The sequence below is a fragment of the Epargyreus clarus genome, unplaced genomic scaffold (genome assembly GCF_041222505.1).
Source record: "Epargyreus clarus isolate Ecla_fem2 unplaced genomic scaffold, WU_Ecla_fem_2.2 ptg000027l, whole genome shotgun sequence".
Lineage (NCBI taxonomy): Eukaryota > Metazoa > Arthropoda > Insecta > Lepidoptera > Hesperiidae > Epargyreus > Epargyreus clarus.
The window spans coordinates 12,992,909-13,017,982 of record NW_027332234.1 but is presented as its reverse complement, the minus strand read 5'-3'; the positions used below and the strand labels follow the sequence as shown (position 1 = coordinate 13,017,982).

Sequence of the window (25,074 nt, the reverse complement as noted above, 5' to 3'; positions counted from 1 at the left end):
GACGTCAGATCTAACATTACCCACGTTCATAAATGCAATGCCAAGTGATTTTACAATATACGAGTATTTTATGTAAATGTGCGGACTTCGAACTGGTCTTTTCATCAACATCTCCATTCAACATCCACATTCGGGTCCCAGAAAACATGTTTATTGTATTATTAAAAAAATCCCATTCGTTTCATGTCCATTGAATGGAGTATATAAAAAATAGTCCGATTTAGCGTGACCTTATGAATGATTAAAATGTATTGTCATCTAAACCAGAATTTAAATATCAGCTGATTTGGGTTAATTGTTTTAAAATTTAGTTGTAAAATTTAAAGCAGCACACGCTTAATCATAACAACATAAAATATTGTCTTGTGTAGGAAAGTTCCTATGGCCGCCACCTTCCGACTCAATCATCAACGTCATGATACTCGTACCTACTACGAGTATCTCAACGAACTCAATTTCCAAAAAGAAGACAAAATACGGCAGTTATGTGAAAAATTCAACCTTCAATTTAATTTTCTCGTTTAAATTATAATTTATCTACAAAAGGTGCGTTTTATAAACCGCCGATTAAATTTGATAAAATTTTCCGTAATAACTTAGATACATTATACTCGTATAAAGTGGCACAACGTTCCTATCACCGTGACAGGTGTCGTATGATGGTATTTTCCGATCTTATAGTGAATAACTTAGGCATATACCTAATATTGAGAATTCTTTTTAGGCTGTGAAAATATGTCAGGTGTTTTAAGAAAAAAGTTCGAAAGCTTTTTACAAAAAAAATGCCCGAATAAGGTATAACCTCCGATTGGTGTCAACACAAACACTAATTTCACCCAAAGCACCCAGACCCTACTTCGATATATCTGCCACACAAAAACTACTTCCGTCAAGATCAAACCCGGTACTCTCGACGCAATGCGATAACAGTGTCAGTATCACATCAGCGCGTCTTGATCACCTTGGTCATAGGTTTCCTTATTATCTTGTCCTTTACCGTTTCACCAAGTGGTAATTAATTTCTAATAGGCAAATGACAACGAAAACTCTAATGTGTCCTTTGATCAAACCCGGACTTTCTAACGTCCGTTAAAAATCAATCTATCCTCTCGATCTTTGGCAACCAATGATAGAAATTGACAATTCGCAAACAGAAGCAGTAGGCAGAATTTGCCAACCTTCAAACCTTGACAGGCAAAAATTGGATAGGTTATTGAAAACGGTTCATCTGCGGTCAATAAATATATTGGCATTAAAAGAGTCATATACGTACTCTCCTGTCTTATATTCAGACGCATTGGTATGTCTTTGGAAAATAGCAAAAGATATTTTCAGTATCCATTATTACTTAGTTGCATTCGAACGCGAAAGTTCATTTGGCTGCAACCCATCGAATCCCTGCTCACTGGCCCACTTTTGGGCATAGCCTACTATGACCCATTAAATCCCAACCGGCACACTTTTGGGCATAACGAGGTGAAGAACCTTATATGAGGACGCAGAGAACTTCCAGATTATTTTCTTGGAGGCAGACCACAAAAATGAACAGTGTGGCTAATGTAAGATTTATTTGACTGATGCAATACCAGGAAATCTATGACATAGAATACATTTTTTGTACACACATATATCTTTGGTCATAATTTTTAACCGACTTTTCAAAGAAGAGAGCGTTTCGAGTATTTCGACGCGTATTTTTTATGTATGTCCAGCCCTTTTTCTGTTATTTACTACTGGATCGGAATGCATCCTTTATGAAAATTAAGGGACTCATTTAAAGAAGTTTACGCCACTGTTGTAAAAGGTTAATGATTTGTGATGTATGTATATGTTCTATATGGCTTTCAGTCTCAATATAATATAGACAAAAAATATCAAGGGAAACTGTACATAAATTTTTTAAAGTTGTGTAGGTAAATTCCGAATATGACTTGTATTTGCAGTTGATTCGTTTACTTTGCCTGTGGTTGATGAAAAACACATTCACAACTGGTTAACATCATGATAATGTTGAAACAGATAACATACGGTGTCTGCTAACGATTTTGAAACATCTCAAATAACCAATTAGCGCCATATTTTAGATCTAAGGTATCATTCATGTTACACATATGACCTACATAATGTATATGCTGTTGCATCTAAAATAAATTTGAGTCAAACTGTATTTTGACCATTTGATCTTCAGTCATTGAACGTGTCAGACACAGGACGTTGCAGACAAAATTAGAATTTCTAATTTCTATACATTTTGTCAGGCTCAATCCGCGTCTGCACCCCTACGTTACGATATTTATTACAAATACGTCACATAAACATATTATATGGGTGAATACATTTTGTCCAACACGCTCTTTGTCTGTACATATACAACATTAATTATTATTTTTTAGAGTATTTAAAACAGTTAAAGGATAAGATTTAACGATAGTTATTGAGATAAAACTTTTTACGTCTTTTTGGCACAAAAATGACGTCAAAGACCCGAACGGAAAATATTCCGCCAATTTTGTAGTAATATCTCAAATCTAAAATACACATGCCGCCATGCCTAAAGCGAGATAAATAGCTTAAATTATACGTTTTAGTATCACAGCAAAAACGGTACCTCAATTTATGATTGTTTAGGCTTAAAACAAAGCGAGCGTTCAAACTGCTTCGTTAATAATCATGACGATGTATCACATAATCGAGAACTCCATAAAGCCCAATAGACCTAAACGAAAACAAACTGTAAATTGTTATGAGGCAAACACGTAAAATTTAACACTTATTTAATGGATGTGCAAACTGTGCACAGAAAATTGTGAGATGATACTTTCATTATTATACACTGTTGGTAATATTTCAAAAGAAAAATATTTAGTATTTAATTAGTAATAATATATTAAAGGACATCTATTCAACTTTCACCGTGTACGTAGCTCGTACCCGGAGCACTTTCGTTTAATTACTACCAAATACAAAAGTAATACTGAACCGATTTATAACTACAAGCACAATACAAATAAAAAACTTTCTATTTATTTCCTTTTATAAACGCAGCGGTCCGAAACATCGCCGTTTCCGCAACACAATCGCGCATTAGCATACCGACTTCCGACGTGTTCACGCCGCGTCGGCCCGCCACGTTCGCGATCCGCCTTATCGGCATTAAATCAAGCACACAGTGAATCGGCGGTATAAAAGTTAATTAAGACCGAACGCCCAGTTATGTAAATTACTCATTGTTGCTATGCACGTTTAATTTCACTATTAAGCAACGACCTTGAGATGGTTAAGCTTGGCTTTACGAAGCGTCGAGTACAGTGCTTATAGCGCTGTGAAAACTGTTTCAACTCATTTGTAAACGGCTTTTTGTTTGAGTTTATGATTGTAGTGCTCATTAAATTTTGGATGTGAGCGTTTGGATTGTATTTTCTGTAATTATTCATAGTGTTTTAGATTAAAATGTACGTAAGCCAGCGACTTGTGTAGATCGTATTTGGTTTCATAAAGTTAGTAGCAATGAGTGCTACTAACTGTAACTATAAGAGGTTTTTTTCTAACATTCAAGTACTAAAAGAGCATGCCGTTCAACTGATGGTACATGGTCACTGCCGGCCATGGAGAGCTGTAACCATCTCCATATAAAACTGAGGCTTTACCGAACGCGGATCACAGATACGTTGTCACTCTTAAGGACTATGGCCTCTTATGAAAAACGCGATTTAAATGATTTCGCATGAGTTGGCCATAAACCCATACCATTATCATAGAGCATGGTAAGAGCAAGGTGGTATAATCCAAACAACCCACTTTGTATGCGTTACACCAATTCCCAGCAGTGGGATAAACAAATTATTACAGCCAGGCAAAATATTAACATTATAGCATTATCGTACAAAATGACAGCTATTGGTCACCATAAATCACTGTGTACTAGAGGGGGTCATTAGTAAATTGTCTGAGCACTTTGATAACTGCATATTGGCACACTAATTATCCACAGTCAATAATACTGTTTAGGGATGTGATGTAGCTCCGTAACCGAAAGTATCCGAAATCCGGAATCGTAACGGAATCCGATATCCGAAAGTTTCGAATAATTTCGGGTAAGGGTGAATTCTATTATTTTCATAATGATGTCTTCATTATGAAAAGTTTTACCCCAACCAAGACGCTGAAGTATACTTACAAATAAAATCAAATCGCTACATATTTATTTTTTATCTTTACAATTTTAAAAAATGTAATATCCATGACCGAAACTATCGAATAATTCGAAATAATCCGAAACCGTAACAGAATTCGATATACCTAATAGTTTAAAAAACCGTATCCAGATCCGAAATTTCGTAACCACAACATCCCTACACCGTTCAAGTTAAATAGAAATACAGAGGCAAAATCATTTACACAATGAATCAAATCCATTTACACTTGATATTGATTGATGTCGTAGCCCTCCGATTCAAATCGGCTAGGACGCCGAGTGGCGTAGAGTAACTTTCAACAGAGACAAACTATTAAAATGTTTTTGTTTGATTATTTGGTTTTGTGATTATTTTTAATTTAATTAATTTTATACTATCTTAACGTATAAATTTGACTCACTTCCCGGCATCCGATTGAGCTGAAATTTTACATTCAGGTTTGGTTCAGATTACATTGCATGATTAAATGTGTGATGTCATTCTAAACCTTATATTGCGGACGCCCCAATATGACACCACCAATAAGGCTTCAACCCTTTTCACTCTGAGAAGCGACTTATGCCCAGCAATGGACAGTAATGGGATGACGACGACTAATTATCGTGGTCACTTATTTGACGGCTGACCCGCTGCAGATCAGCAATTTATCCTCCTACCTTTATCCACCCATAATGTTGAAATAGTCGCAAAACATGAGCTTAACCACAGCGGAGGAAGGAAAATTTGTATGGATGTCCCAATATGGCATTGTTCACAGGACATCAACTTATTCAATATAACATCATACCACAATATGACTAAACAACGTATGTTTGTTGAGTATCATGTATCAACACATGCAATAAAATATTGCTTATTTAATTACACAATTAATTAAAATAAGCAAACATATGTTGTAGAATTGATGGATTGAAGCAATATTTTTTAGGAGCGTAGCATGTGAAGGCAATAATGTTGGAAAACTGTTAGTAACGAAAACAGTTACGATGGAGCGTTAAATTTATAAATATTACCACATTACTTAATTACGTTAATAAGACGAAGGAAATTTGTTTTTATTTTTAATTCTTTCTATCCGACACGTTAGTCTATCACTATGTTTATCTGCAAGTCTATAAGATCTAATTGTAAATGGTTGAGTCATTACGCCAACCAGATCGCTGTAACCCCAACCATGTTTTATTAGCCGTGGTTAGCATGTTAATTACAAGAATAGGGCTACGGTATCCCCTGCCTGTCGTAAGAGGCGACTAAAAGGGGGCTTCTGGGGTCGTGGGTGGCAAGAGTGGGAGATCGAACCGTCCAGCCAACGGCCCCGGGAAGGACGGCGGTATGTGTGGTCGCATACCGTCGTACGCACCAGACGGTGCGGTGAGCGATAAGCTCACCTGGGCGGAGCCCGACGGGGCAACGCGCTAAGAGGACTCCGGTTGCGTTCCTTTGGAGATCCCGGAGTCCTCTACGCAGCGCTGAGGACGGCCACCGGGGGGGTTTTAGTGCGGTAAGAGTCCCACATAACCCTGTGTCGCTCCCAAGGCATCGGGTAACTTTTGAAGGTTTCCCCCTCGTCAAAAAAAAAACAAACATTTATGATATATTAATAATAATAATTTTACTTAAAGCATACTCGTGTGAGCCATTTCTAACCATTATTGGATTAAGCCTACATAAAACGCACAAGGTAAAACTTAAACCACGATGTTGTATTAAATACGTATAATGTATGTATACATACAATTTATAGTATACAACTATTAGCTAAACAGAATTGTCATAAGAATCTATACCGTACAGTTGGTATTGATTAATGACCTGGAAGACCTTTATTAAGCGCGCCTAGGACGACCGGTGGCATAGAGTAACTTTAACTTAGAGATAAGTAAAATTGACATACAAATTTAATATATATTGTTTAAGCTATTTGAATAATAATATATTTTAATAAATTAATTGTAATAATGATGTTATTTTGTAAGAATAACATGATAATTTGCACACCTTATAAAGGTAGAATAAGAGACGATGTAATTTATAAATTAAGATCATTTTATGTACCTTATGCAAATAAAGAAATTGAAAATTGACGATCAGTAGTTACCCTAATTTTTTACTCGACTGGAGAATAATATTTGTAGGAATAGTTAGATGATTTACTACGAACATAAACCCTTTTTATTATTTGCATTATCAAAAATAGTACCCAGAAGTCGTTCAGGTATAGCTTGATGATGATGAAAAATCGCAAACAACCATATGACATGTCTGTGAAATAACAAATCCAAGTAGTAAAAACGATCTACTTAAAGATAAGTACACCTAGTACACCACTATACATGCAAGATTTTATATCACGGCCATTTATGGTTTATTCTCACGGATTTCGGACTTTTAATGATTGATAATTTGTTTAAAAGTGTATCATAGACGATACTACCCATTCAGTATATGTAAAATTTCAAGTTAAACAAAATCCTTTTTTCTTTATATCTATAAAAAAATGATTCATTTATTCAATTAATTATTCAGGAAACAAAACATGTCACTTTAAAGTGTTTTAAAATTATGTTATTACTTAAGAAAAACAAATCATTGCTAAAATGAAGTCTATTTTTCGAATGTCAATGTGGTTATAATTAAAAGACATACGCATATCATTAAAAGACAAAAATATGTATGACATAACATCATAAAACTTGGAAACTTATGCGAGAAAATTGGAGTGATAGAACTGTAGGGTTGCTACCCCTCTACCCCTGAGGACTAATGCATTACAATAATAGTAGAGCGAGCATTGCCGCTACGAGGCACAAAATAAAGGAAATATGGTTGTTTAGTTGTGTAAACTTATCTGAACATGTAGTAAGGAGTTCACGCGCATATGGGACCAATTTATTCATGGAGTTGTCCAAATCGTTGTCAACCCTGTATGATCCTACTGCTGAACACGGGCCTCCTCTCAGTTTGTTTTAGACCATAGTCCACCGCGCTGTGTAAGTGCGAATTGGTGTCTACTAATTTCTTTATTTGGACAATATGGTTTGTTTGGACAACAGACAGTTGTCCAAATAAACCATATGATATCAGCTAAAAAGTATACTTATATCGCTTGGTTATTATAATGCACCTTTACAATTACACATTGTGTAAGGAACGGTTTACACAAGGTTTGTAGTTTGTACTGCAAAAAGCATATAGCGCTAAACACGCTGATCGTGTACTCACTGGACTCACGGGCGTATGGCGCGGGTTGGTTAGGTTAGTAAACAATCCCCTAAAGCCAAAATTTAGATTTTTTAAATTTCGAACCTTTCGATCTTCGACCTTCGATTACCGACCACGCTATGCCACTGTTTTGGCATCCTCCTTAACAAAATTCTAGCTTCGCTCGTGACTGAACTTGTCCAGCAAATCACCACTTTGATGTATGATTATAATTGTTTTGGATGAATAAAAAAACTGTGTTCTACCGCCATGTGAACCCAGCCTTACGTTGTAGCAGTTACATGATAACGGCTGTAAACATTTGCATTTTGGTAACACGAACGCTGTAGTGGTCATTTACATGCATACATGCATGCATGCAAACGACGCTTTACAAAGGGTGGAATTCCGTTTTACATTCTATCCAGCTGAAGTATGCCATACTTTGATAATGAAACTGAAAAACTTTGTACCAAAAATTTTATTCGCGCTAAAAGTAAATGAGAATTTAAACTATTTTATTTGAGAGCAAAGGAAAATGTTTAACAATTTTTCATTTAGATATATTTAAGCTTTAGGATAGCCAGAAGTAGGATTTCTATATACGAGCCGCATTTAATATGGATTATTGCCAACTTATTACGGTTCTGCTAACAAACAGAATAGTATGTTATGTTGCTATAAGGTATGGGATAAGAGAGAGCCAAAACGTAATTTGCACTCAAACATATTTATAACATTCCCAACGTTTAATATTCGCATTTAAAGTAACCCAATTTTGTCTGAATAGTAGCTGGCGAAAATGTCTCACGCATTTTGAAGGTAATTTTTGACTGAAAAACATAAAAGAATCCTATGTCTTAGAATCATATTTGGTCTTAACCAAGGAGCGGCACCACCTTCAAATCTATTTTCGTTTAATAACAGCTGTGTCAAGAGCTTCTATGTTCGGTTTTGAAGATTTTGGTAAGTTAAAGACTACCAGAGTTACTCAAAGTTCTGTTCTATTTACGGCAACGCATCTATTTTCAAAGTTAAGTAGGATTTCAGTTATACTCACAAAGATCCATGTGTACAGTTATGAACAACATTGACCATATGGAGATAATACATATATCATAGAAAGAGCAGACGAACATGCAGTCTACCTGATGTTAAATAGCTACTACCGCCCATGGACATCTCCAATCAACCTCAAACAAGACCGGATTCGCACTCGAGGTCGGCCACAGATGCGAAAAGTATGTCACCCTTACCACACCCTTCAAACCAGAACACAACAGCTCTTTACATTGTTAATAGGCAGAAATAGGTGTGGCGGTGGTGCCGTCTGCCATATAATATGGTCAATGTCTGTAGATGCAAACAAACCCTTATAAACTTTTTAAGTTTTTCATGCGCTAGTTCCATTACATAATTTAAAATGTCCCTACATTTTTGGAAGGTCAGTTGAAGTTTGTAATAAATTATTATAAAGAAGAGTCGTTCATTAGTTTTAATAGCGCTTGCCAACGTAATTGGATAGGTATATTTTTACAAAAATTCTACGTAATTAATGGAAATTTTACGGATTTATTTCATAAATGTATACTCTCACGGGAAATATGGAAGGGGACTTTTTTCTGTGTTTAGTTGCTGGTGACCTCTTCAGCTTCATCGGGGTTTGATGGCGAGCCAAAGCTAAATCTAATATTAAATAAGTAATTGCATTTTATATTTGTTCGTTGCTTATCCTAGTTATCTATTTATTTGATATATATCTATTTATATGTCCTTTTTTCACTCTCTTTTCTTTATATTCTCATGTTTGACTTTCTTTTTCTATTACTATTCTTTTGTTTTCTTTTTTCTACATATATTTTTTTCTTCTTTTAATTATCTTAAATATTAAATGTATTGTGCGCCGCCTTTATATTTTCTGCACATCCTTAAGGTTGACTGGTAGAAAATGCTACTTAGCATTAAGTCCGCCTATTGTACCACTTGTTTTTATTGGTCAATAAAGTGTAATAAAAAAAAAAGCTCAGTCTGAACAGGAAAGTAGTCTGAACAGGGGAGTAGTCTGATGGTATGTGGCCACTGGCCGCTATGGACATCGGTACTAATAATATATCTTAACTACGAAATATGTCAAATCCGATCTAAGATAGGAGCCTTGGTTAAGATTGATTGTTACTAAGGAACGTAGAACAATAGGGCCATCGTTTAAGGAGCGCTCACACTCAAATCCAAATACAGACACGAAGGAACGTTTGTATTCCCATTCTTGCAACATGTCCCCGAAATTAATTCGAAGTATTAATATCGTTTATGAATTATTGATTCGAATGTATTGTGTGTACCGATTAATGTAATTAATGAGGCAGATCACACACAATAACCTTAGGTGTATAATCGTGACTTAGCCAAAGAGGTGACAAAAATCGCGCGACGCGTCAGGGCAGTCGTTCGCGGCCAATGCTTGCAGTTCATGAAAATTACTAAAGTAGTAGAATTGTAGAGAGCTATCTTATTAAAAGTAAAAATAAAGATTTGTTTGTCTTTAGTCGGTCCCTCAATGCTGAGGATCGTGACTTCTTTGCTTTACAGCGTCTTTCCAGAGATTGCGATTAGTGGCCTGGTGTATCGCCTCGCTGACCGGTATCTTTAGTTGGTCCGACTGTACTGTCCTGACTTTAGTTGACCTGCACTGACCATCGTTTTGGGCTGCGTCCTCTGGGTCTCTTGCCCTCTACCTTGCCTGTGTGTTTATTAATATACATTACAATACATACATACATATACAATTATCAAAATATGAAGCATTTTATTATCACCCCCTGCCCACTGGTAATTGTAATATTGCATGAAAATCAAAATAAGTTGAAGGAATGAAAATGGTTTTAGGTCATTTAGAAAAATGGAAATTTAGTCATTAATTTTTTTTTAATATTTAATAGCCAATATTTATTAAAAACGCCCTTGACAGGGTGTAATGGGCATATTATGTAAAATAAAACCTTTTTAATATTCATAGAGAAGATAAATACACTTTGTATCTCTTAGTTAAAATTCACACAGATTATGACGTAGGCATTTATTCGTATGGATGTACCATGAGTATGTGGACCATGTTGCATCCAATCTTGGATTGACGAAAACGCTTTGTAGAGTAACTTATCCCTTAGTCATGGAAACTAAATAAGTCAGAGCATTTATGTTTGCCTTCCATCAAACAATATTATGGCCTACCACAGGTGGCGGTTGTGCTAAAATAAGAGTTTTAATGTAGAATTTGTAAGTACTTTTGGCTAGTACTAGCGGCATAAAATACCAACGGTATCTGAACTAATTTCTAGCTGAGCCTACTAAAATTAAAATTAGTGTGGCCATAAAATTAAAAGCTTTTTTTTATTTATTATTAAAAGTAGCTTTTAGATACGTTTGACAAGGCAAAATAAAACTTATCACTACAAAATATGTACTAAATTTGATATAATATTAGTAAATATCAGAGCCCATCACCTGTGTTCTGATACTGTTACGGAACATAAGTTTCTGAAGTCCGAAGTCCTATTGGAAGTTTTAGATAGGGCGGTAGGTGGTCCTGAAATCAGTTAAAATAGTTTATTGGTTCTCAATATTTTTTTCACAAAAAACTAATGCTCTATGAAGCTACATCAAATTTCGATGACGATTCGATTATATGGCGGTAAATAATTAACTACAAATTCCCGCTTTGTGCCTGCTAAGAACTTACTATCGCGGTCTACAGTGGTAAGGTAGGTAGGTCCATACCTCGCTTACATAGCAACAACTACATACCGCGAAAGCATGCCGCACGCCGCAGCCGCACGCCGCACGGCCCCTTGTTTTATTATGCATCACATGAAAGCTACAATATTGTTACGACTTACGAGTCCATAATGTCAAGTACAAATTACTACAGAAACAATCGAACTGTTAAGCACCCACTTTTATTGTTAGCGTTCAATGTTCAATGCAGAACGGACCTTCAGTGCAATTGTTGACTCGGTCGAGCAATTTTTTTATTAGCATGCCAAGCAGTTACAGAGGCAATGACCTCATAAATATTATTTATTTTAATTGTGGTACGACTCTTCGCGGTTTGACTGAGAAGGCACGACCACACCATTTCTGTTCTATAGCAACAGTGGGCAAACTCTTCGTGGTTTGGCTAAAAAGGTATGACCACGCCATCTCTGCCTTATAACAACAGCATGCGCTGCTGTGTTCTGGTTTGGAGAGGGCAGTAAAAGAGACTTCTACGAGGTTTCCAATTAGTCCTTAGTAGTAAGTAGTGATAGGTTTGAAAAGAGGAAGAACCAGCGTTTGTACGGGGACGTTCCACTTTCATACCTATTCGTAGCGTGAAGTAGTTCTTAAATTTCGGTGAAAGGTGTGGATTCTGACTTACTTTATGCCGCGTACGTGCAAAATGTGGAATGAACTTGCTCCCGAGGTATTCCTGACCGCTATGATGGGTGCAAAAAGAGCTCTTCCTCAAAGCCGGTGATGCATTGGCGACTCATTTGCTGTTGCAAATGTCCATAGGCGACGGTGACCAGTTTCCACCAGGCAGCCCGTCTGCCTTATCGTTAGGTATAAAACTTAAATATTAGGAGTTGGGGACATGATCGTGGTATATGGTATATGGTGTTACCATCAGATGGACAGCATGCTCGCTTACTACTATTACAATACACAAGCAGTTATCGAGGCAATGACCTCATAAATATATATACTAGTGCAATAAAATGTTCGTGCCATTTTCTATTAAAGCCAAGTATACAGAAAATTTGTGTTAACTGTTACATTTTTTAAATAGCCGCGTTGAAATTTATTGCGAATGAATAACGAATTCCTATACGAAAGGTTAATTTGGTTTGTCCGTTTGTATTTTATATTTTACGTCGTCTTCGCCAATTTCAGGAGTCTCATTGCGAAAGGGCTGACACCCCTTTATTTCAAAAAATCGTATTTTTTTTCAAAATGAACTCGTTCTATTCCCGCCTAAGGAAAGAGGTATTTTAAAAAAGTAATGATGCAGTTTTAGTTTTTATCAAAATCGGCCTCGTAACTCCTTTCAGTATTTTTCACTAATCCTTATAGTTTCGGGTTTAGCCCTGAAGGCCTATTTGAAAAAGCATCATAAGCATCATATTGATGTTACACCCACTTTAACTGGGTTTCAATAAGTCATGTATGTGGATTATGTTACAAAGATAGAAAACTAATGGGTGAAATATAAAAATAAATAATTTTGTCCATTAACACCATACGTCACTTTTACTGAACATTAATTCTAATTTACAAGATTTCAAAAATACGAGAATTCATATTAATCCTCATAATTATGATAGTTATTCACTTAACATTTACTGTATTTAATATACAACGCTATATAATTATTTTGAAAGTTGGCACTAAATGCCGGATACTCCAAATACAGTTTTGGTTTCGCGTCCAAATATACTTTAAAATTATTTTATATTTCGTTACAACATGATTGAACGGTTATAGCATTTATTTATAGATGTACATGTATAATTATAATTGCATTTTCCTTCTTATCCTCCAATTAGATTAGTAATAATGAGTAGGTACTCTGGGCACGAGTAGTCATACGGCCAATTAATTAATTTTCCGTCTACACGATATTCACATGAATTAGGCACATGGCGTATTGTCTCATATAATTGATGTATTACATACGCTGATTACGTGTTAGCATAGATTTGTTACATTTTTAGGGTCAGTAAAACTGTTTCATTGTAAAATAATGCCTACGGGTTCGCCTTTACATTAAGTGTTTACTGTCGTACACGTTGGTGATCAATGGTCTCTGTCACCCATGGACGTAATATAATGAATAACTATAGTCATCTAAAATAATTTTTATTTGAAGACACTAGATAACTTGTAAAATGGTATAATCCGTCACACCGATCATAGAAGTTGAAAACCTAACTATAATACTTAAAAAGGGCTTTGGAACCGCTGCAGTCGAACTACAAAGATTTACACCACCGATTACCAAATCGATTATCAAAATTATATTTTATTTAATAGAATCGACATGTCAAAAAATAATAAATTCATCTAGGCGCAAAATCAGGTTTACTTAATTCCATTTTCCATTTGAAATAATTTTACAGTACCTAAATATTACTTAAGTATGTAATTTTATTTCCAAATAAGTACGTAACTAGGTATTTAATAGACACTTAATTTTCATAGGTAATTGTGCTTTTTATAGGCAATTTTATTTACGAACGATTATATTGTATTATGCAGGTGGCAATTGCTAATTTAACAATAATTGGTACCAGAATCTGACTTTATGAAAATAATCGAAGCTTTGACATTATTATAGAGGCATACTATTTTCAACAAAAATGGATATTGGTAGACCAGTAAAAGTAAAATCATAACTTCTAAAATAAGAGGAGTATTACTTCAGATTTCTGGCAAAGAAAGAAACAAATTTTCTAAAATTTGTATCTATGTCAATTGTCAGCTAAAAAAGGTCGCCGAATGTTTCTTTGTCTTGCCTCAATAGATAGAACTTATCATCGCGATCGACCGGATGGCCACGCTTGATGTATGATTTTGTACTAACCGGTAGTTATATTGCATGTTCTGCATATCACTTGTTTATATACAAATTCTATAACACATGAAATGACCGACACATTACAATTTATCTCTTGAAAAAGATATTCTTGTTATTTGTTTATATAGAAACATAATGTAAGCTACACATAAGTACTAACACTGTAAAAATCAATCACATTGATAAATGATATCTCCTAATCCCATTTCAGCGACGTGGCGAGGTGAATGACCCATGCAACCGCTGATAAATCCACAATGCATTCGTAACTATCGTCGAATCGCGAAACGAGACGATTCAATTGAAATGCCTGAAAATGTACCTTACGTAATAGACATAATTATGTATAATTGTACATAATCACAATAAGTGGTGGAAAAAATTAATAATAGCCATTCATACATATTAGATTTTTATCGCCTTTGTCTATCTGCTTGTTTTAGGAACGATTTTTGTGAATTTAAAAATTCAATATAGTGAAAAATCATTCGAGGGTACTACTACCAGGGGTAGCAGACGAGCATGCAGTCCACCTGATGGTAGGAGGCTACTGCCGCCAATGGACATCTGTAATCAACCATAATTAGGATTAGATATTCCTACCTGAGGTCGTCCTCAGATGCATCACTAACTGAGGATTTACCTGGAACGCCTAGAAAAAGTATGTCTCCCTTATCACATGCTTCAAACCAGAACACAGCAGCACTTTATAATACAGTTAATAGTAGTAGTAATAGGCAAAAATAGACGTAGCGGTGATACCATTGGAGTCGAATCACAAAGGGTTCTACCACATTCAAACTCCCTAGTCCATGTGGAAATAGTTATATTAAAGACATCCATGATCATCAGTACCCATTTACTATCAGGACTACATTGACTTAACTCACATTAATCAAATTAATAATGAAGTGATTAAAAACTCATTAGATTTATGCAAATAGATATTAAAAAATTGTATATAGACTACGGTAATTAAAGATAATTCTCAAAATTAATATTATGAAACTGATAAGTAGGTCCATAATGATAGTTAATGTCTTTTATGAGATCAATCCAGTTTTGTAATTACATTTTGTTAATGTTTTATACATAGTTCATCAACAAGGAACTAGATGGCGGTACAAAAAATCATTGTAAATCACGCTGTTGAGAACGTTTTGTAAAACTATAAGACCTCGGCTCAATAATTAATAAAATGTCTTAAGAACCAAATAGAAGTGTTTCATTTCGAGTCCGTGGAGTGCTTGGCGTCTGTTTACCGGATTTGTACACATTTAACATCTTATTATCTTAACCATTGCGACACAACCTAAACCTATTTCTTACAGAAAGCAGTTCTTGGGTTGTTGACAGAAGGGTATGGATGTTAGCTGATTTACATACGAGGTGACGTCCTAGTCCGTAAGAGTGGCACCACATGTGATTCACTTCAGGTAGAATGAATGTGCATTGGTAATGACCACTTACCGTCAGGTATTGTATAATTAAAAAAATAGAAAATCTTATATATAAAATTCTCCTGTCACAATGTTAGTTACCGTACTCCTCCAAAACGGCTTTACAGATTTTCACCAAATTTTATATGCATATTCAGTAGGTCCGAGAATCGGCTACTATCTATTTTTCATACCCCTAAGTGATAAGGCTTGTTAACCCTTAACATTTTTTTAATTATATGGCAACAACATTTGCCGGGTCAGCTAGTAAATAATAATAATTTGTTCTCAGTCAAACAGAAATCAAAATTATGAATTAGAATTTATATGTAGATCTATATTGCCTTGTAATACTATACTGGATCTATGAATAGCTATTAATACTTCATTCTATTGTGGTTCTACATGTGTGTAATAAAAGTAGTTATTTAACAATCCTACAAACATAAATTAATATTTTATTTTTTTTTGCGAGGGGGAAACCTTCAAAAGGTACCCGACGACGTGGGAGCGACGCCGGGTTATGTGGGATTTTTACCGCACTAAAACCCCCCGGTGGCCGTCCTCGGCGCTTGGTGAAGAACTCCGGGATCTCCGATGGAACACAACCGGAGTCCTCCGAGCGCGATGCCCCAATCGGGCTCTTCCCTGGGGGAGCAGTTTACGCTCCTCCCACACACCTAGTGTTTACAACGGTATGCGGCCACACACACCGTCGTCCTTCCCGGGGTTACTTGTTGGACGGTTCGAGCTCCCACCCTTGCCGCCCGCAACCCCAGAAGCCCCCTTTTAGTCGCCTCTTACGACAGGCAGGGGATACCGTAGCCCTATTCTAGAAACATAAATATACCTACTATGTTCTATTTACATTAACAGCTGTGCGAATGATTTTTTTCACATCAAGTTAATTTACTCATATGAAAAGGTTAAATTATTCAAATGGACATAATTATATTATGTAATTGTTAGAAATGCGGGTCACATAATTATAACCACCTCGTTAGCGCGGCTGAAACCTGCTGAAGTCTAGACATTAAGTAATTCTATGGCGCTAATTAAATTTTACAGGTTTTTAACCTATTACAATCCTGTTGCTGGGCATGGCACCCTCTCAGAGAGAGTATAAGCCATAGTCTACTGTACTGGCCAAGAATGAATAGGTAGACTTCACAGTTCACACACCTATGATAACTTAGGTCTCTCAGGCATGTAAGCTCCCGATGTTTTCCGTCATCGTTTAAGCAAGTGACAATTAATTTCTCTATCATGCAAATCATTTTCAACAATCTCAGGTACATGCTTGAGATTCGCACCTTGGACCTCCTAATTGAGAGGCTGACTAACCACTAGGCATTACTACTGCCATTACTGCAGATTTAATCTTACATAAAAAAATAGAAACCTAGCTCCTATCAGCTCTTTCCAGGAAGTAACGCAATCATTATGAATACAGGAATACCTCTTTAAATATAATTGCATGCAACAATGATAACCCCTGCATGCAAACCTTTGCCAATCAATTACTCTATCATACTTTGCTATTAAGATCCAATTATTATTTATTATTTGCTCTTTTATCATACAATTCTGTCTCGTGGCTGACTCACAGTTAAATAATTAAGATTAAATGTGTAATTATAGAATCCCCGTCTATATTTTAATTATCACATTGTCAATCATTTATGGCGTAGATTAGGGGAGGCCTATGTCCAGCAGTGGACTATCAAAGGCTGATGGATGGATGGAATCATTTTTATAAATATTTTTATAAAAAATTATCAAGAAATGAAAGTTCATGAAAGTTGTCATAACATTTTCATAATAGAGAAGACAAGAATTCCTTCTCTGTAAGAATATACCAAATTGGGACTCTTTCAGAGTTAATAAATTTACATTGAACTGCCACTACCAGACAATGATCAATCTATTGTACTAGCAAAATTCACACATTTACTTCTGTGCATTAAAGAAGGAGAAAACAAACATGCATTCAACCAGCTGGTAAGAGGGAACTGCTGTCCATAAGATAGAACAAACCTCAGTGAGGATAATTAGCATTTTACCTCAGTTAGAATTGTAGAATTGAGTTGATTACAGATGTGATACCCTGTGAATTAAGTTGCAAAGTATCTCATCAGTCTCATCCTTTCCGCACCTATCAAACCATATAACAAGAGTAATTAAGACTGTTATTAGGCAGAAATGAATATAGCAAGGTCTTAAGATTCAAACCAAGAGGGGTCCCACCATATTTAGATTTTGACAACAGGAATTCAAGTTGGTACTAAGATGCAATTTAGTAGCAAACATAAATGAAAATCAAAATTTAGTTCCTAACTGATGGATTACCATCAATTACCCATAGGGGTCATAGACAGACAAGCTGCTAGGGACCATACCATACCATCATATTGATAAAAAACAATGCTTTAATCTGCAAACAATGACTAATATTAGACAAAATCTGTGCATTTTCAAACGTCTATAGATTGTAGTGACTGACCAATTAACGCCAAGCTAACTGAAGTTATTTACACACAAAATGAATTATGAAGTTTTTTTAGAGATCCATACAAGAACCTGCTACAGATTTGAGAGTATTAATTTGTTTGTCTCTCCTACTATTTCATTTATCTTTGAAACCATAATGGGTGCTAAAGATTTCACCAGAATTTATGTCATTACAACAGAAATGATAATGAAAATGTTCATACTGAACATGTTCTTTCCCGATTTCAATATATACAACCATCAAATTTGGTGTGATTATAATATGAAGTAGAACAGAGTACTCAAAATTTTACTCAGGTACATGCAAAAATTTGGATAAAAACATTTTTTTTGTTAAATACATAACATTAATTTACGGCGTCCTGGTCATGAAGTCAATCCAATTGTCTGTTTTTTTTTTTTATGTAAAAAAAAATGTTCACTGATTCACTTCCATTTAGGAATTAACTCTGATATAATCAACATTTCTTAAGATCATAAACATTTTACTACCCTTAACTATATGTGAAAACGCAGCTTTGGAGACCCTGGTAACATCCCATTATTGTCCATGGCTTGGATCAGATATAAGGGAATTTTCGTTTCTTCACTTCTTTTAAAAATAAAACCATTTTCAAAGTACATCAGTGGTGTAACTACTAAATCAACAAAGGCCATGAATGCAGTGGTAAGAATTGTAATCACTTCAATTTATTTATAGGTGTAAAAATTGCCTCACAGCACAACTCATTTGTAATACCAATCATGTTCTAATTGTTAAAGCTTAATAATGCACTGGATTAGAATATTAAACAATATTCAAGGTGCCAGCACTCAGGAAATAACCTTAGTGGATATGGATCTGTTAACCCCACAGGACAGGGAAAATAACACATGACAGTCATATATCTAAAGCTTCACTAAAATCTACTTATGAAAACAGAATGTTTATCTTACTTCTTTACAATGATTATCAGACTGTCTCTATGTGTATGTGCTATAGTCGCGCATACGAGATATAGGTTACATGGCTTGTTGCTATGCAAGATAGCAACTTGGTTATGTGTGCACTATTGAGGTTTAGTTTCGTACGCTAACTTTTGGTAAACATTTCCACTAACGCTTTGACAACGACCACTTTATTCTACCGTGGAGACCTTGTGATCTAAATTCGACCCGTCAGATCACTCGCTTGGACATTTACGACCGTAAATTTTAATGCAAATTGATTATTTAAACGCTTATAACCTCAAAAAGAGGCGGATCGTGGTACCAGATGAAAGCAACGAACAAGTTACGAGTCGAGTGCCCTTGGGGAATATAAATATGCTTGCAGCTTACCCGAGCTCCTCCACGAGCTAGCGGTGGCGTCCGTCCATCGTCGCGGCGGTCCGACGGGACTCGTCCGTCCAGGACCACCCTTCACATCCTCACTGTTCACACACAAAAGGATACAAGCTAAGTCCAAATTGAAGCCGTCCTTTATATAGCGTTTCCGGCGCTTGCTCACAAAGCCCTTGATCGGGTTCGTCATCTTGATGTTGGAGATGGAGTTTGCCATGGCTGGCAGGTGCCAGCGCCGAGGCAGCAGCTCGGCCGCCGCGCCCTTCGTGTACCCGCTCGCGCCCGGCACCCAACGGTTCTCAGGTGCCTTTCGCTCGCGGCGCCGGCAGCTCACGCAAATACCCATAAAACCTCCGCCGCTCGCATCGGGCTGGCGGCGGAGCGCGAGCGGACGCCGCTGCCCGATCAGCTCGCGCCCGCCATGCCTCGGACCGCGCGCCGAGCTTTCCTCGCCGCCTCGACTCGAGCTCTCCGCGCCGCACCGATCTCCGCACGCACCAGTCACACATATAGCATACTCCACGCCCGGCACTTGATTTACACTCTCGCTGCCCGAGCGATGGCGAAAATTATCTCGCGCGAATGGCGTCCATCCTGCGTTCGCACTAGATCCTAGAACACGGGAGAAACAGTTGCACAAGAAAGAAAGATGGTTATGAATTGATGGCCGAAAGTGTAGACGGCATCCCATTCGCACTCGAAATGTACGTACCCGTCGGATAGAGATAAAACACAACCTTAATTTCTAGTGGTGGCTAGCTAGCTCTCTTTGTTCACTGTGGTTGCCAGTTTTCGACGCAAGGTGGCATAGGCGTTGCGTATGTCGGCGCCAAAATTTGAATGTAAATTAATTATTCTATGTTTAATAGTCCAACATCGCATTTAACTTCAGTAAAAAGGTCTCCCTTGTATTTTTTGCAGAATTTATTATAAGATTATTGTTAATATTCACTACACAAATCACTCTATGAAGTTTTAACGCTATTCAAAATTTTGGGGACACTTTCCTCAAGTCAAACATAGATGGCGTTGCAAGAAAATGCCTCACGGTAGCAAGGTAGCATTCGTTCAGAAACGATTATTAATAGCTTGCCATTTCAAAAAAAAAATTACACTTTATTTCAATATTCTATAACTTTGTAAGTATTTCATTTTAATTCATAAAAGTATTTTATAATTCACTTGAAATTTAGAAATAACACAGGTTATTCCTAGTACCTAATAACACAATTTATCATCTCAAAATATTTTTATATCTCGGTAACGTTTATATTAATGAAGGATTTTCGGCAATTTTGTTATGTTACTTTTTCAAACAGAAATTGGGGATTGGACTGTTTAAATACACACGATTAGTGTCGCTGTCAACTGATGTTGAAAATATTATGTTAGGGCTGCCAGATCTTATATTAGATAAAAACAAATATGTAATATAGTTGTCGTAAGGCCGAAAGAGTTTAGAATTTTAAACACAGAATAAAACTAATTACTTCGCATAACTGCTTATATTTGAATTAATTGGGCACAAAAAAATACCAAAGTCTGATTTCGGAATATACGACATACTTAGCTTTACGCTTAGTAGTGACCAATCAAAGCATAGAGTATTATGGATCAAAGTTTCGGCCGAATAAGGGGTTTCGGACAGTCAAAGAGAATGTAATCACTACCGGACAGTTTCGATTCGGTTCAACCGAAATATATACGTTCGAGAACTTTTACCTTGCATTCAGCTGTACTCGGACTATTGATTAGCAGGTGTTTCTTGTTTACGTATTCATAAGTACGCCGACTGAGAAACTACACTTTTTATTTTTTTTGTACGCCTATTTAAATTTTCATAAGTCTAAATAATTTTCGGTTTGGTTTCAGCCAAAATTAGGACGGAAACCGAACGTTCAAATTTGGTTTCTGGTTTCTGCTGAAAAACCAGTTTCGGTTTAAAGTTAAGTTTAAGCTTAATGGTCATAGGATCAATTTCGCTTTATCCATCTATACCTAGATAGCTCCCCTAAAAGCTTGATCTAGCTATTTACGTACTACTAAAATGATATCCAAAAACCTATCCTCATAGCAGGTTTCCGTTCCGTTGGAGATCCCGGAGTCTTCTTGGCAATGCTGAGGTCGGCCACCGGGGGGGTTTTAGTGCGGTAAGAATCCCACATAACCCTGTGTCGCTCCCACGGCACGGGATACCTTTATCTTAAAAAACCTAGCCTAAGAAAGGTTTCCCCCTCGATAAGAAAAAAAAGGGTAGATCAATCAATCGTTCAATTTTAGGAGCCTAAACTCAAAAACTTTTTGTCATAAAACAATTGCTATTTTACGAAGATGTTACATTCTAGGTAATCGTTTCTAAGACGCCCACAACCCGTGTCACAATTCCTCTGACGCCGTATCTTTACTAAGAATTATTGAAGTCAGTTTTCAAGAATGTGATTCATAAACGAAGTCCGGACATTGCACAAGAATGATTAAATTACGTCTTACGCTTAATAGTATTACGTAGCAAAAGCTACAAAAATTACAATCCATTTAATGTTATGTTTATTGCCCATAGAAATTATTAATTTACTACAAATGGAAGTTGCTACCTACTTACGTAAAATCGGGCAAGTTGACGCGGAATAAATAACACCCTCCTAAGTTTGCATTTGCATTACCCCTCTTATCACACCCTTTAAATAAGTAGGTACACAGCTGTGCTACAATGCTATTAGACGATATAGACAGTTTTTTTAATAAATCCCCGTCAAAGATAACGGAGCATTTTTAACGCAGAATATTATAAGATTGCTAAAACTCCTTACACATTATTTGTATAAAATGCCTTATAGGTATAAAAAAATTACATAGAGCAACGTATGCATAAGCGATTCTTTTACTAACGTAATTGCAAAGGGCGAACTCACAAGGCTCTATTTTTTCGTATAAAGAACTCTTCCCTATGACTAAAACGTTTCTGTAACATTTACTCCATAATTTCAACCCCTATTTCATATCCTCGGTAGTATAGTGGTTAGTATCCGCGCCTGTCACGTGCGAGACCGGGGTTCGATTCCCCGCCGGGGAGGCTTTTTAACTTTTTTTTATTTTATAGTAATTTTGTTATAAAAAATATAAATTAAATAATACTCAATTTAGATGTCTATATCACTTTACAGATCATGCCTTCGATTTTTCCCTTACAGAAATAACCCTATTGCACCCTAAGGAACGAAACTTTAACCTATCTTTTAAGGAATGTATTTTTGAAATCTTTCAGACACTTGGATTTTGCTAGACTATTAGTATGACCGATGGCATACATATTTTTAATGGCATGACCCCTTAATTTACGACCCTAACTTACAACCCTCCACGGGTTGTGAAATATATTCACGTTTTCTGTTTCAGAGTTGTACGTTCGTATTTATATTAAATATATCCATGCTATTTATTTTCATAATAAGGTATGTATTTGTTAAGTATAAAAAGTACTGTAGATTTTTCTCAAATTTTGCTTACTGAAAATATCTTTTTGGGCTTCATATTTTTGGTATTTTTTAGGCTTGCGTTCCTAAAGGTTAATAACGGAATCCTTTTACTAAGCTTTCCTGCTTGTCTGTCAGTCTGAGTAGGTACCTATGTATAACGGTGGGCGCTATAACAACAAATACTAAAAAAGGCTTAAAAATAAATGGGGGTCGCCTACAGGCTTTTATCTGGATTACCATATAAGAAACTTCATTTTTTCGGCGTTTATCGTTTTATCTGAATCGTAATGGTAGTTTAAAATGTTCATGATGTATTTCTTCGATGGATACTATGAAAACAAATACTAAAAATAAAAAAATAAAACAAATGAAAACTTGGTGCCACGAAACCCTTCGTGTGCGAGTTCGACTTGGCCAATTTTTATTCTTTTCTTCTAAGGTTTCCCGAACTTTCGCGACCCTCGCGTCTAAAAATAAACTTTGGTTTTGTTAGTTGACAACCCAGGATCTCTAATGTTGAAGATTGATATTTATATAGGGTTGCGCAAAATTAATCACCCTATTTTGTTTTTTAATAACTTTTGTATTGAATTAAAAAGGTGATTTTGAAAATATGATAAAACGGGCGCATATAGGTATCAACGCTGGTGGAAGACAGTATCATATTTTCTAATTAGCAGAAAAAAGTTACAGGTCCTGGTAAAGATTTCTATTAATAAAAACATTTTTTTATTCATATACGAAACTTGTTCAAAAACAAAATATGTAGGGTGATTAATTTTGCGCCACCCTGTACCACTATGTTATTAGTAGTCAGTATTATACTATACCTACATACATAACAAATTATTATAACATACAATGTATACAAAAATTCCGAGGTGTTAACAGATCAGATGAAAAATCAGCACGTGAAATCCAAATAACATCTTGCCGAGAGTGCCCGTTGACGCATTTCGAGCGCCAAATATTTAACGTTACATTACCACACCCTCTTCTTGAATATCGGTAGTAATTTGCGTGGCTATCCGTATATTATACGGTAGATAATTGGACCGCGAGTAGACAGCTTGTTGCCACCCGCCAACGCATGCGTAACGTGTTGCAGTGGGGTATTAAAAGCTGGCATCTTATGAAGGGACTAATTACGCATACAAAGAGACTTGCAATGAGAATAAATAAACAAATGGATTTCCTTTTTAAAAGCTTTTATTCAACTTCACTGTATGTACCTAAGTATCGGAATTTCGCAAGTTAAATTTAAGAGACTTTTGTTTTTAAAAAACGTTTTATATTTTATCTTCGTTTACCACGTCACCACTTCGTTAACCAAATATATGTATGTAACCGTTTATATTGTAGCTAGCCACTGTTTTTAAAGACTTATCAATTATTAATTATAATTTAATTGAAAACTGTTCGTTGTGTCATTTTTTAAACTTTGTTTTGGGGTAATTTCACGTTGGCACATTATCATAAGTATTGGCAACTACCCATAAATTTATATTGGCACTTAACATTAGATCAAACCACAGCAAAGTGAGAACATTCCATACTTAAACAGTCTAATATTTTAACGCAACGTCTAGGCTTATTACAAAACGCCCGTTATTGCAATAACACAACAACGTACGCAGCGCAACGAACCATCACATACCTACGCGAGTAGTCTCCACACGATTCATATTCCTATTAATAACAAACAAAACATGTAAAGTCAACACTCATTATACAATACCTCTACATGTATGTACTTACGTGTAGTGATTGAGCATTTTGGATCGATAAATTGAATTATGGTGGTTACGACTGACGACAGTTGAATCATGCAATCTTTTTTAGGGTTTCATATGTAAAGGGTAAAGACGGAACCCTATTATTAGCCTCCGCTGTCTGTCCGTCAATTACAGGACTCTCTCTTGAAGCATAATCGATACACACTTGAAATTTTTGCAGAATATGACGGTGGCTGCTATAACAACAAAATTAAATTATAAAAATAAAATAATTTGGGATCGCCAAAGTAGAAACCGCTACTTTTCGGTCTTATCGCTTTATCTATTCAACCGTAATAGGTAGACACTTCAATTTTTTGCAATATATTTACTTCTATGGTTGCTATGATATCAAATAGGTACTAAAAATAAATAAAAAAACCAATGACTGTTTGGCGGTATGTAACCCTTGCTTTTCGGACTTACATTTGGCCATTTATAACCAATTAACAGTGGATGTTTGTGTTAGCTGAAAAAATATTGTATTATAGATGCCGTTTATAAAGTAGCAAACTTGCGGTCCACTTGATTGCAAGT

The 25,074-nt window shown here is 35.9% G+C and overlaps 1 protein-coding gene and 1 non-coding gene across 4 annotated transcripts in view; one reads left to right on the top strand and one right to left on the bottom strand.

Annotated features, from left to right (window-relative positions):
* Window positions 1-19,988, bottom strand: part of Pten (phosphatase and tensin-like protein) — a 77,884-nt gene extending 57,896 nt beyond the window's left edge. For all 3 annotated transcript variants that reach the window (XM_073088633.1, XM_073088634.1, XM_073088631.1), the window contains exon 1: window positions 19,398-19,988. In XM_073088633.1, coding sequence (XP_072944734.1) covers window positions 19,398-19,977 — 580 coding nt within the window. In that variant the 5' untranslated portion in view covers window positions 19,978-19,988. The remainder of the gene's footprint in view (window positions 1-19,397) is intronic.
* A 2,299-nt stretch (window positions 19,989-22,287) lies between these two features.
* TRNAD-GUC (transfer RNA aspartic acid (anticodon GUC)) lies at window positions 22,288-22,359 on the top strand. The gene has a single exon. It is a non-coding gene; the product is annotated as a tRNA-Asp (tRNA).
* The last annotated feature ends 2,715 nt before the right edge of the window (window positions 22,360-25,074 follow it).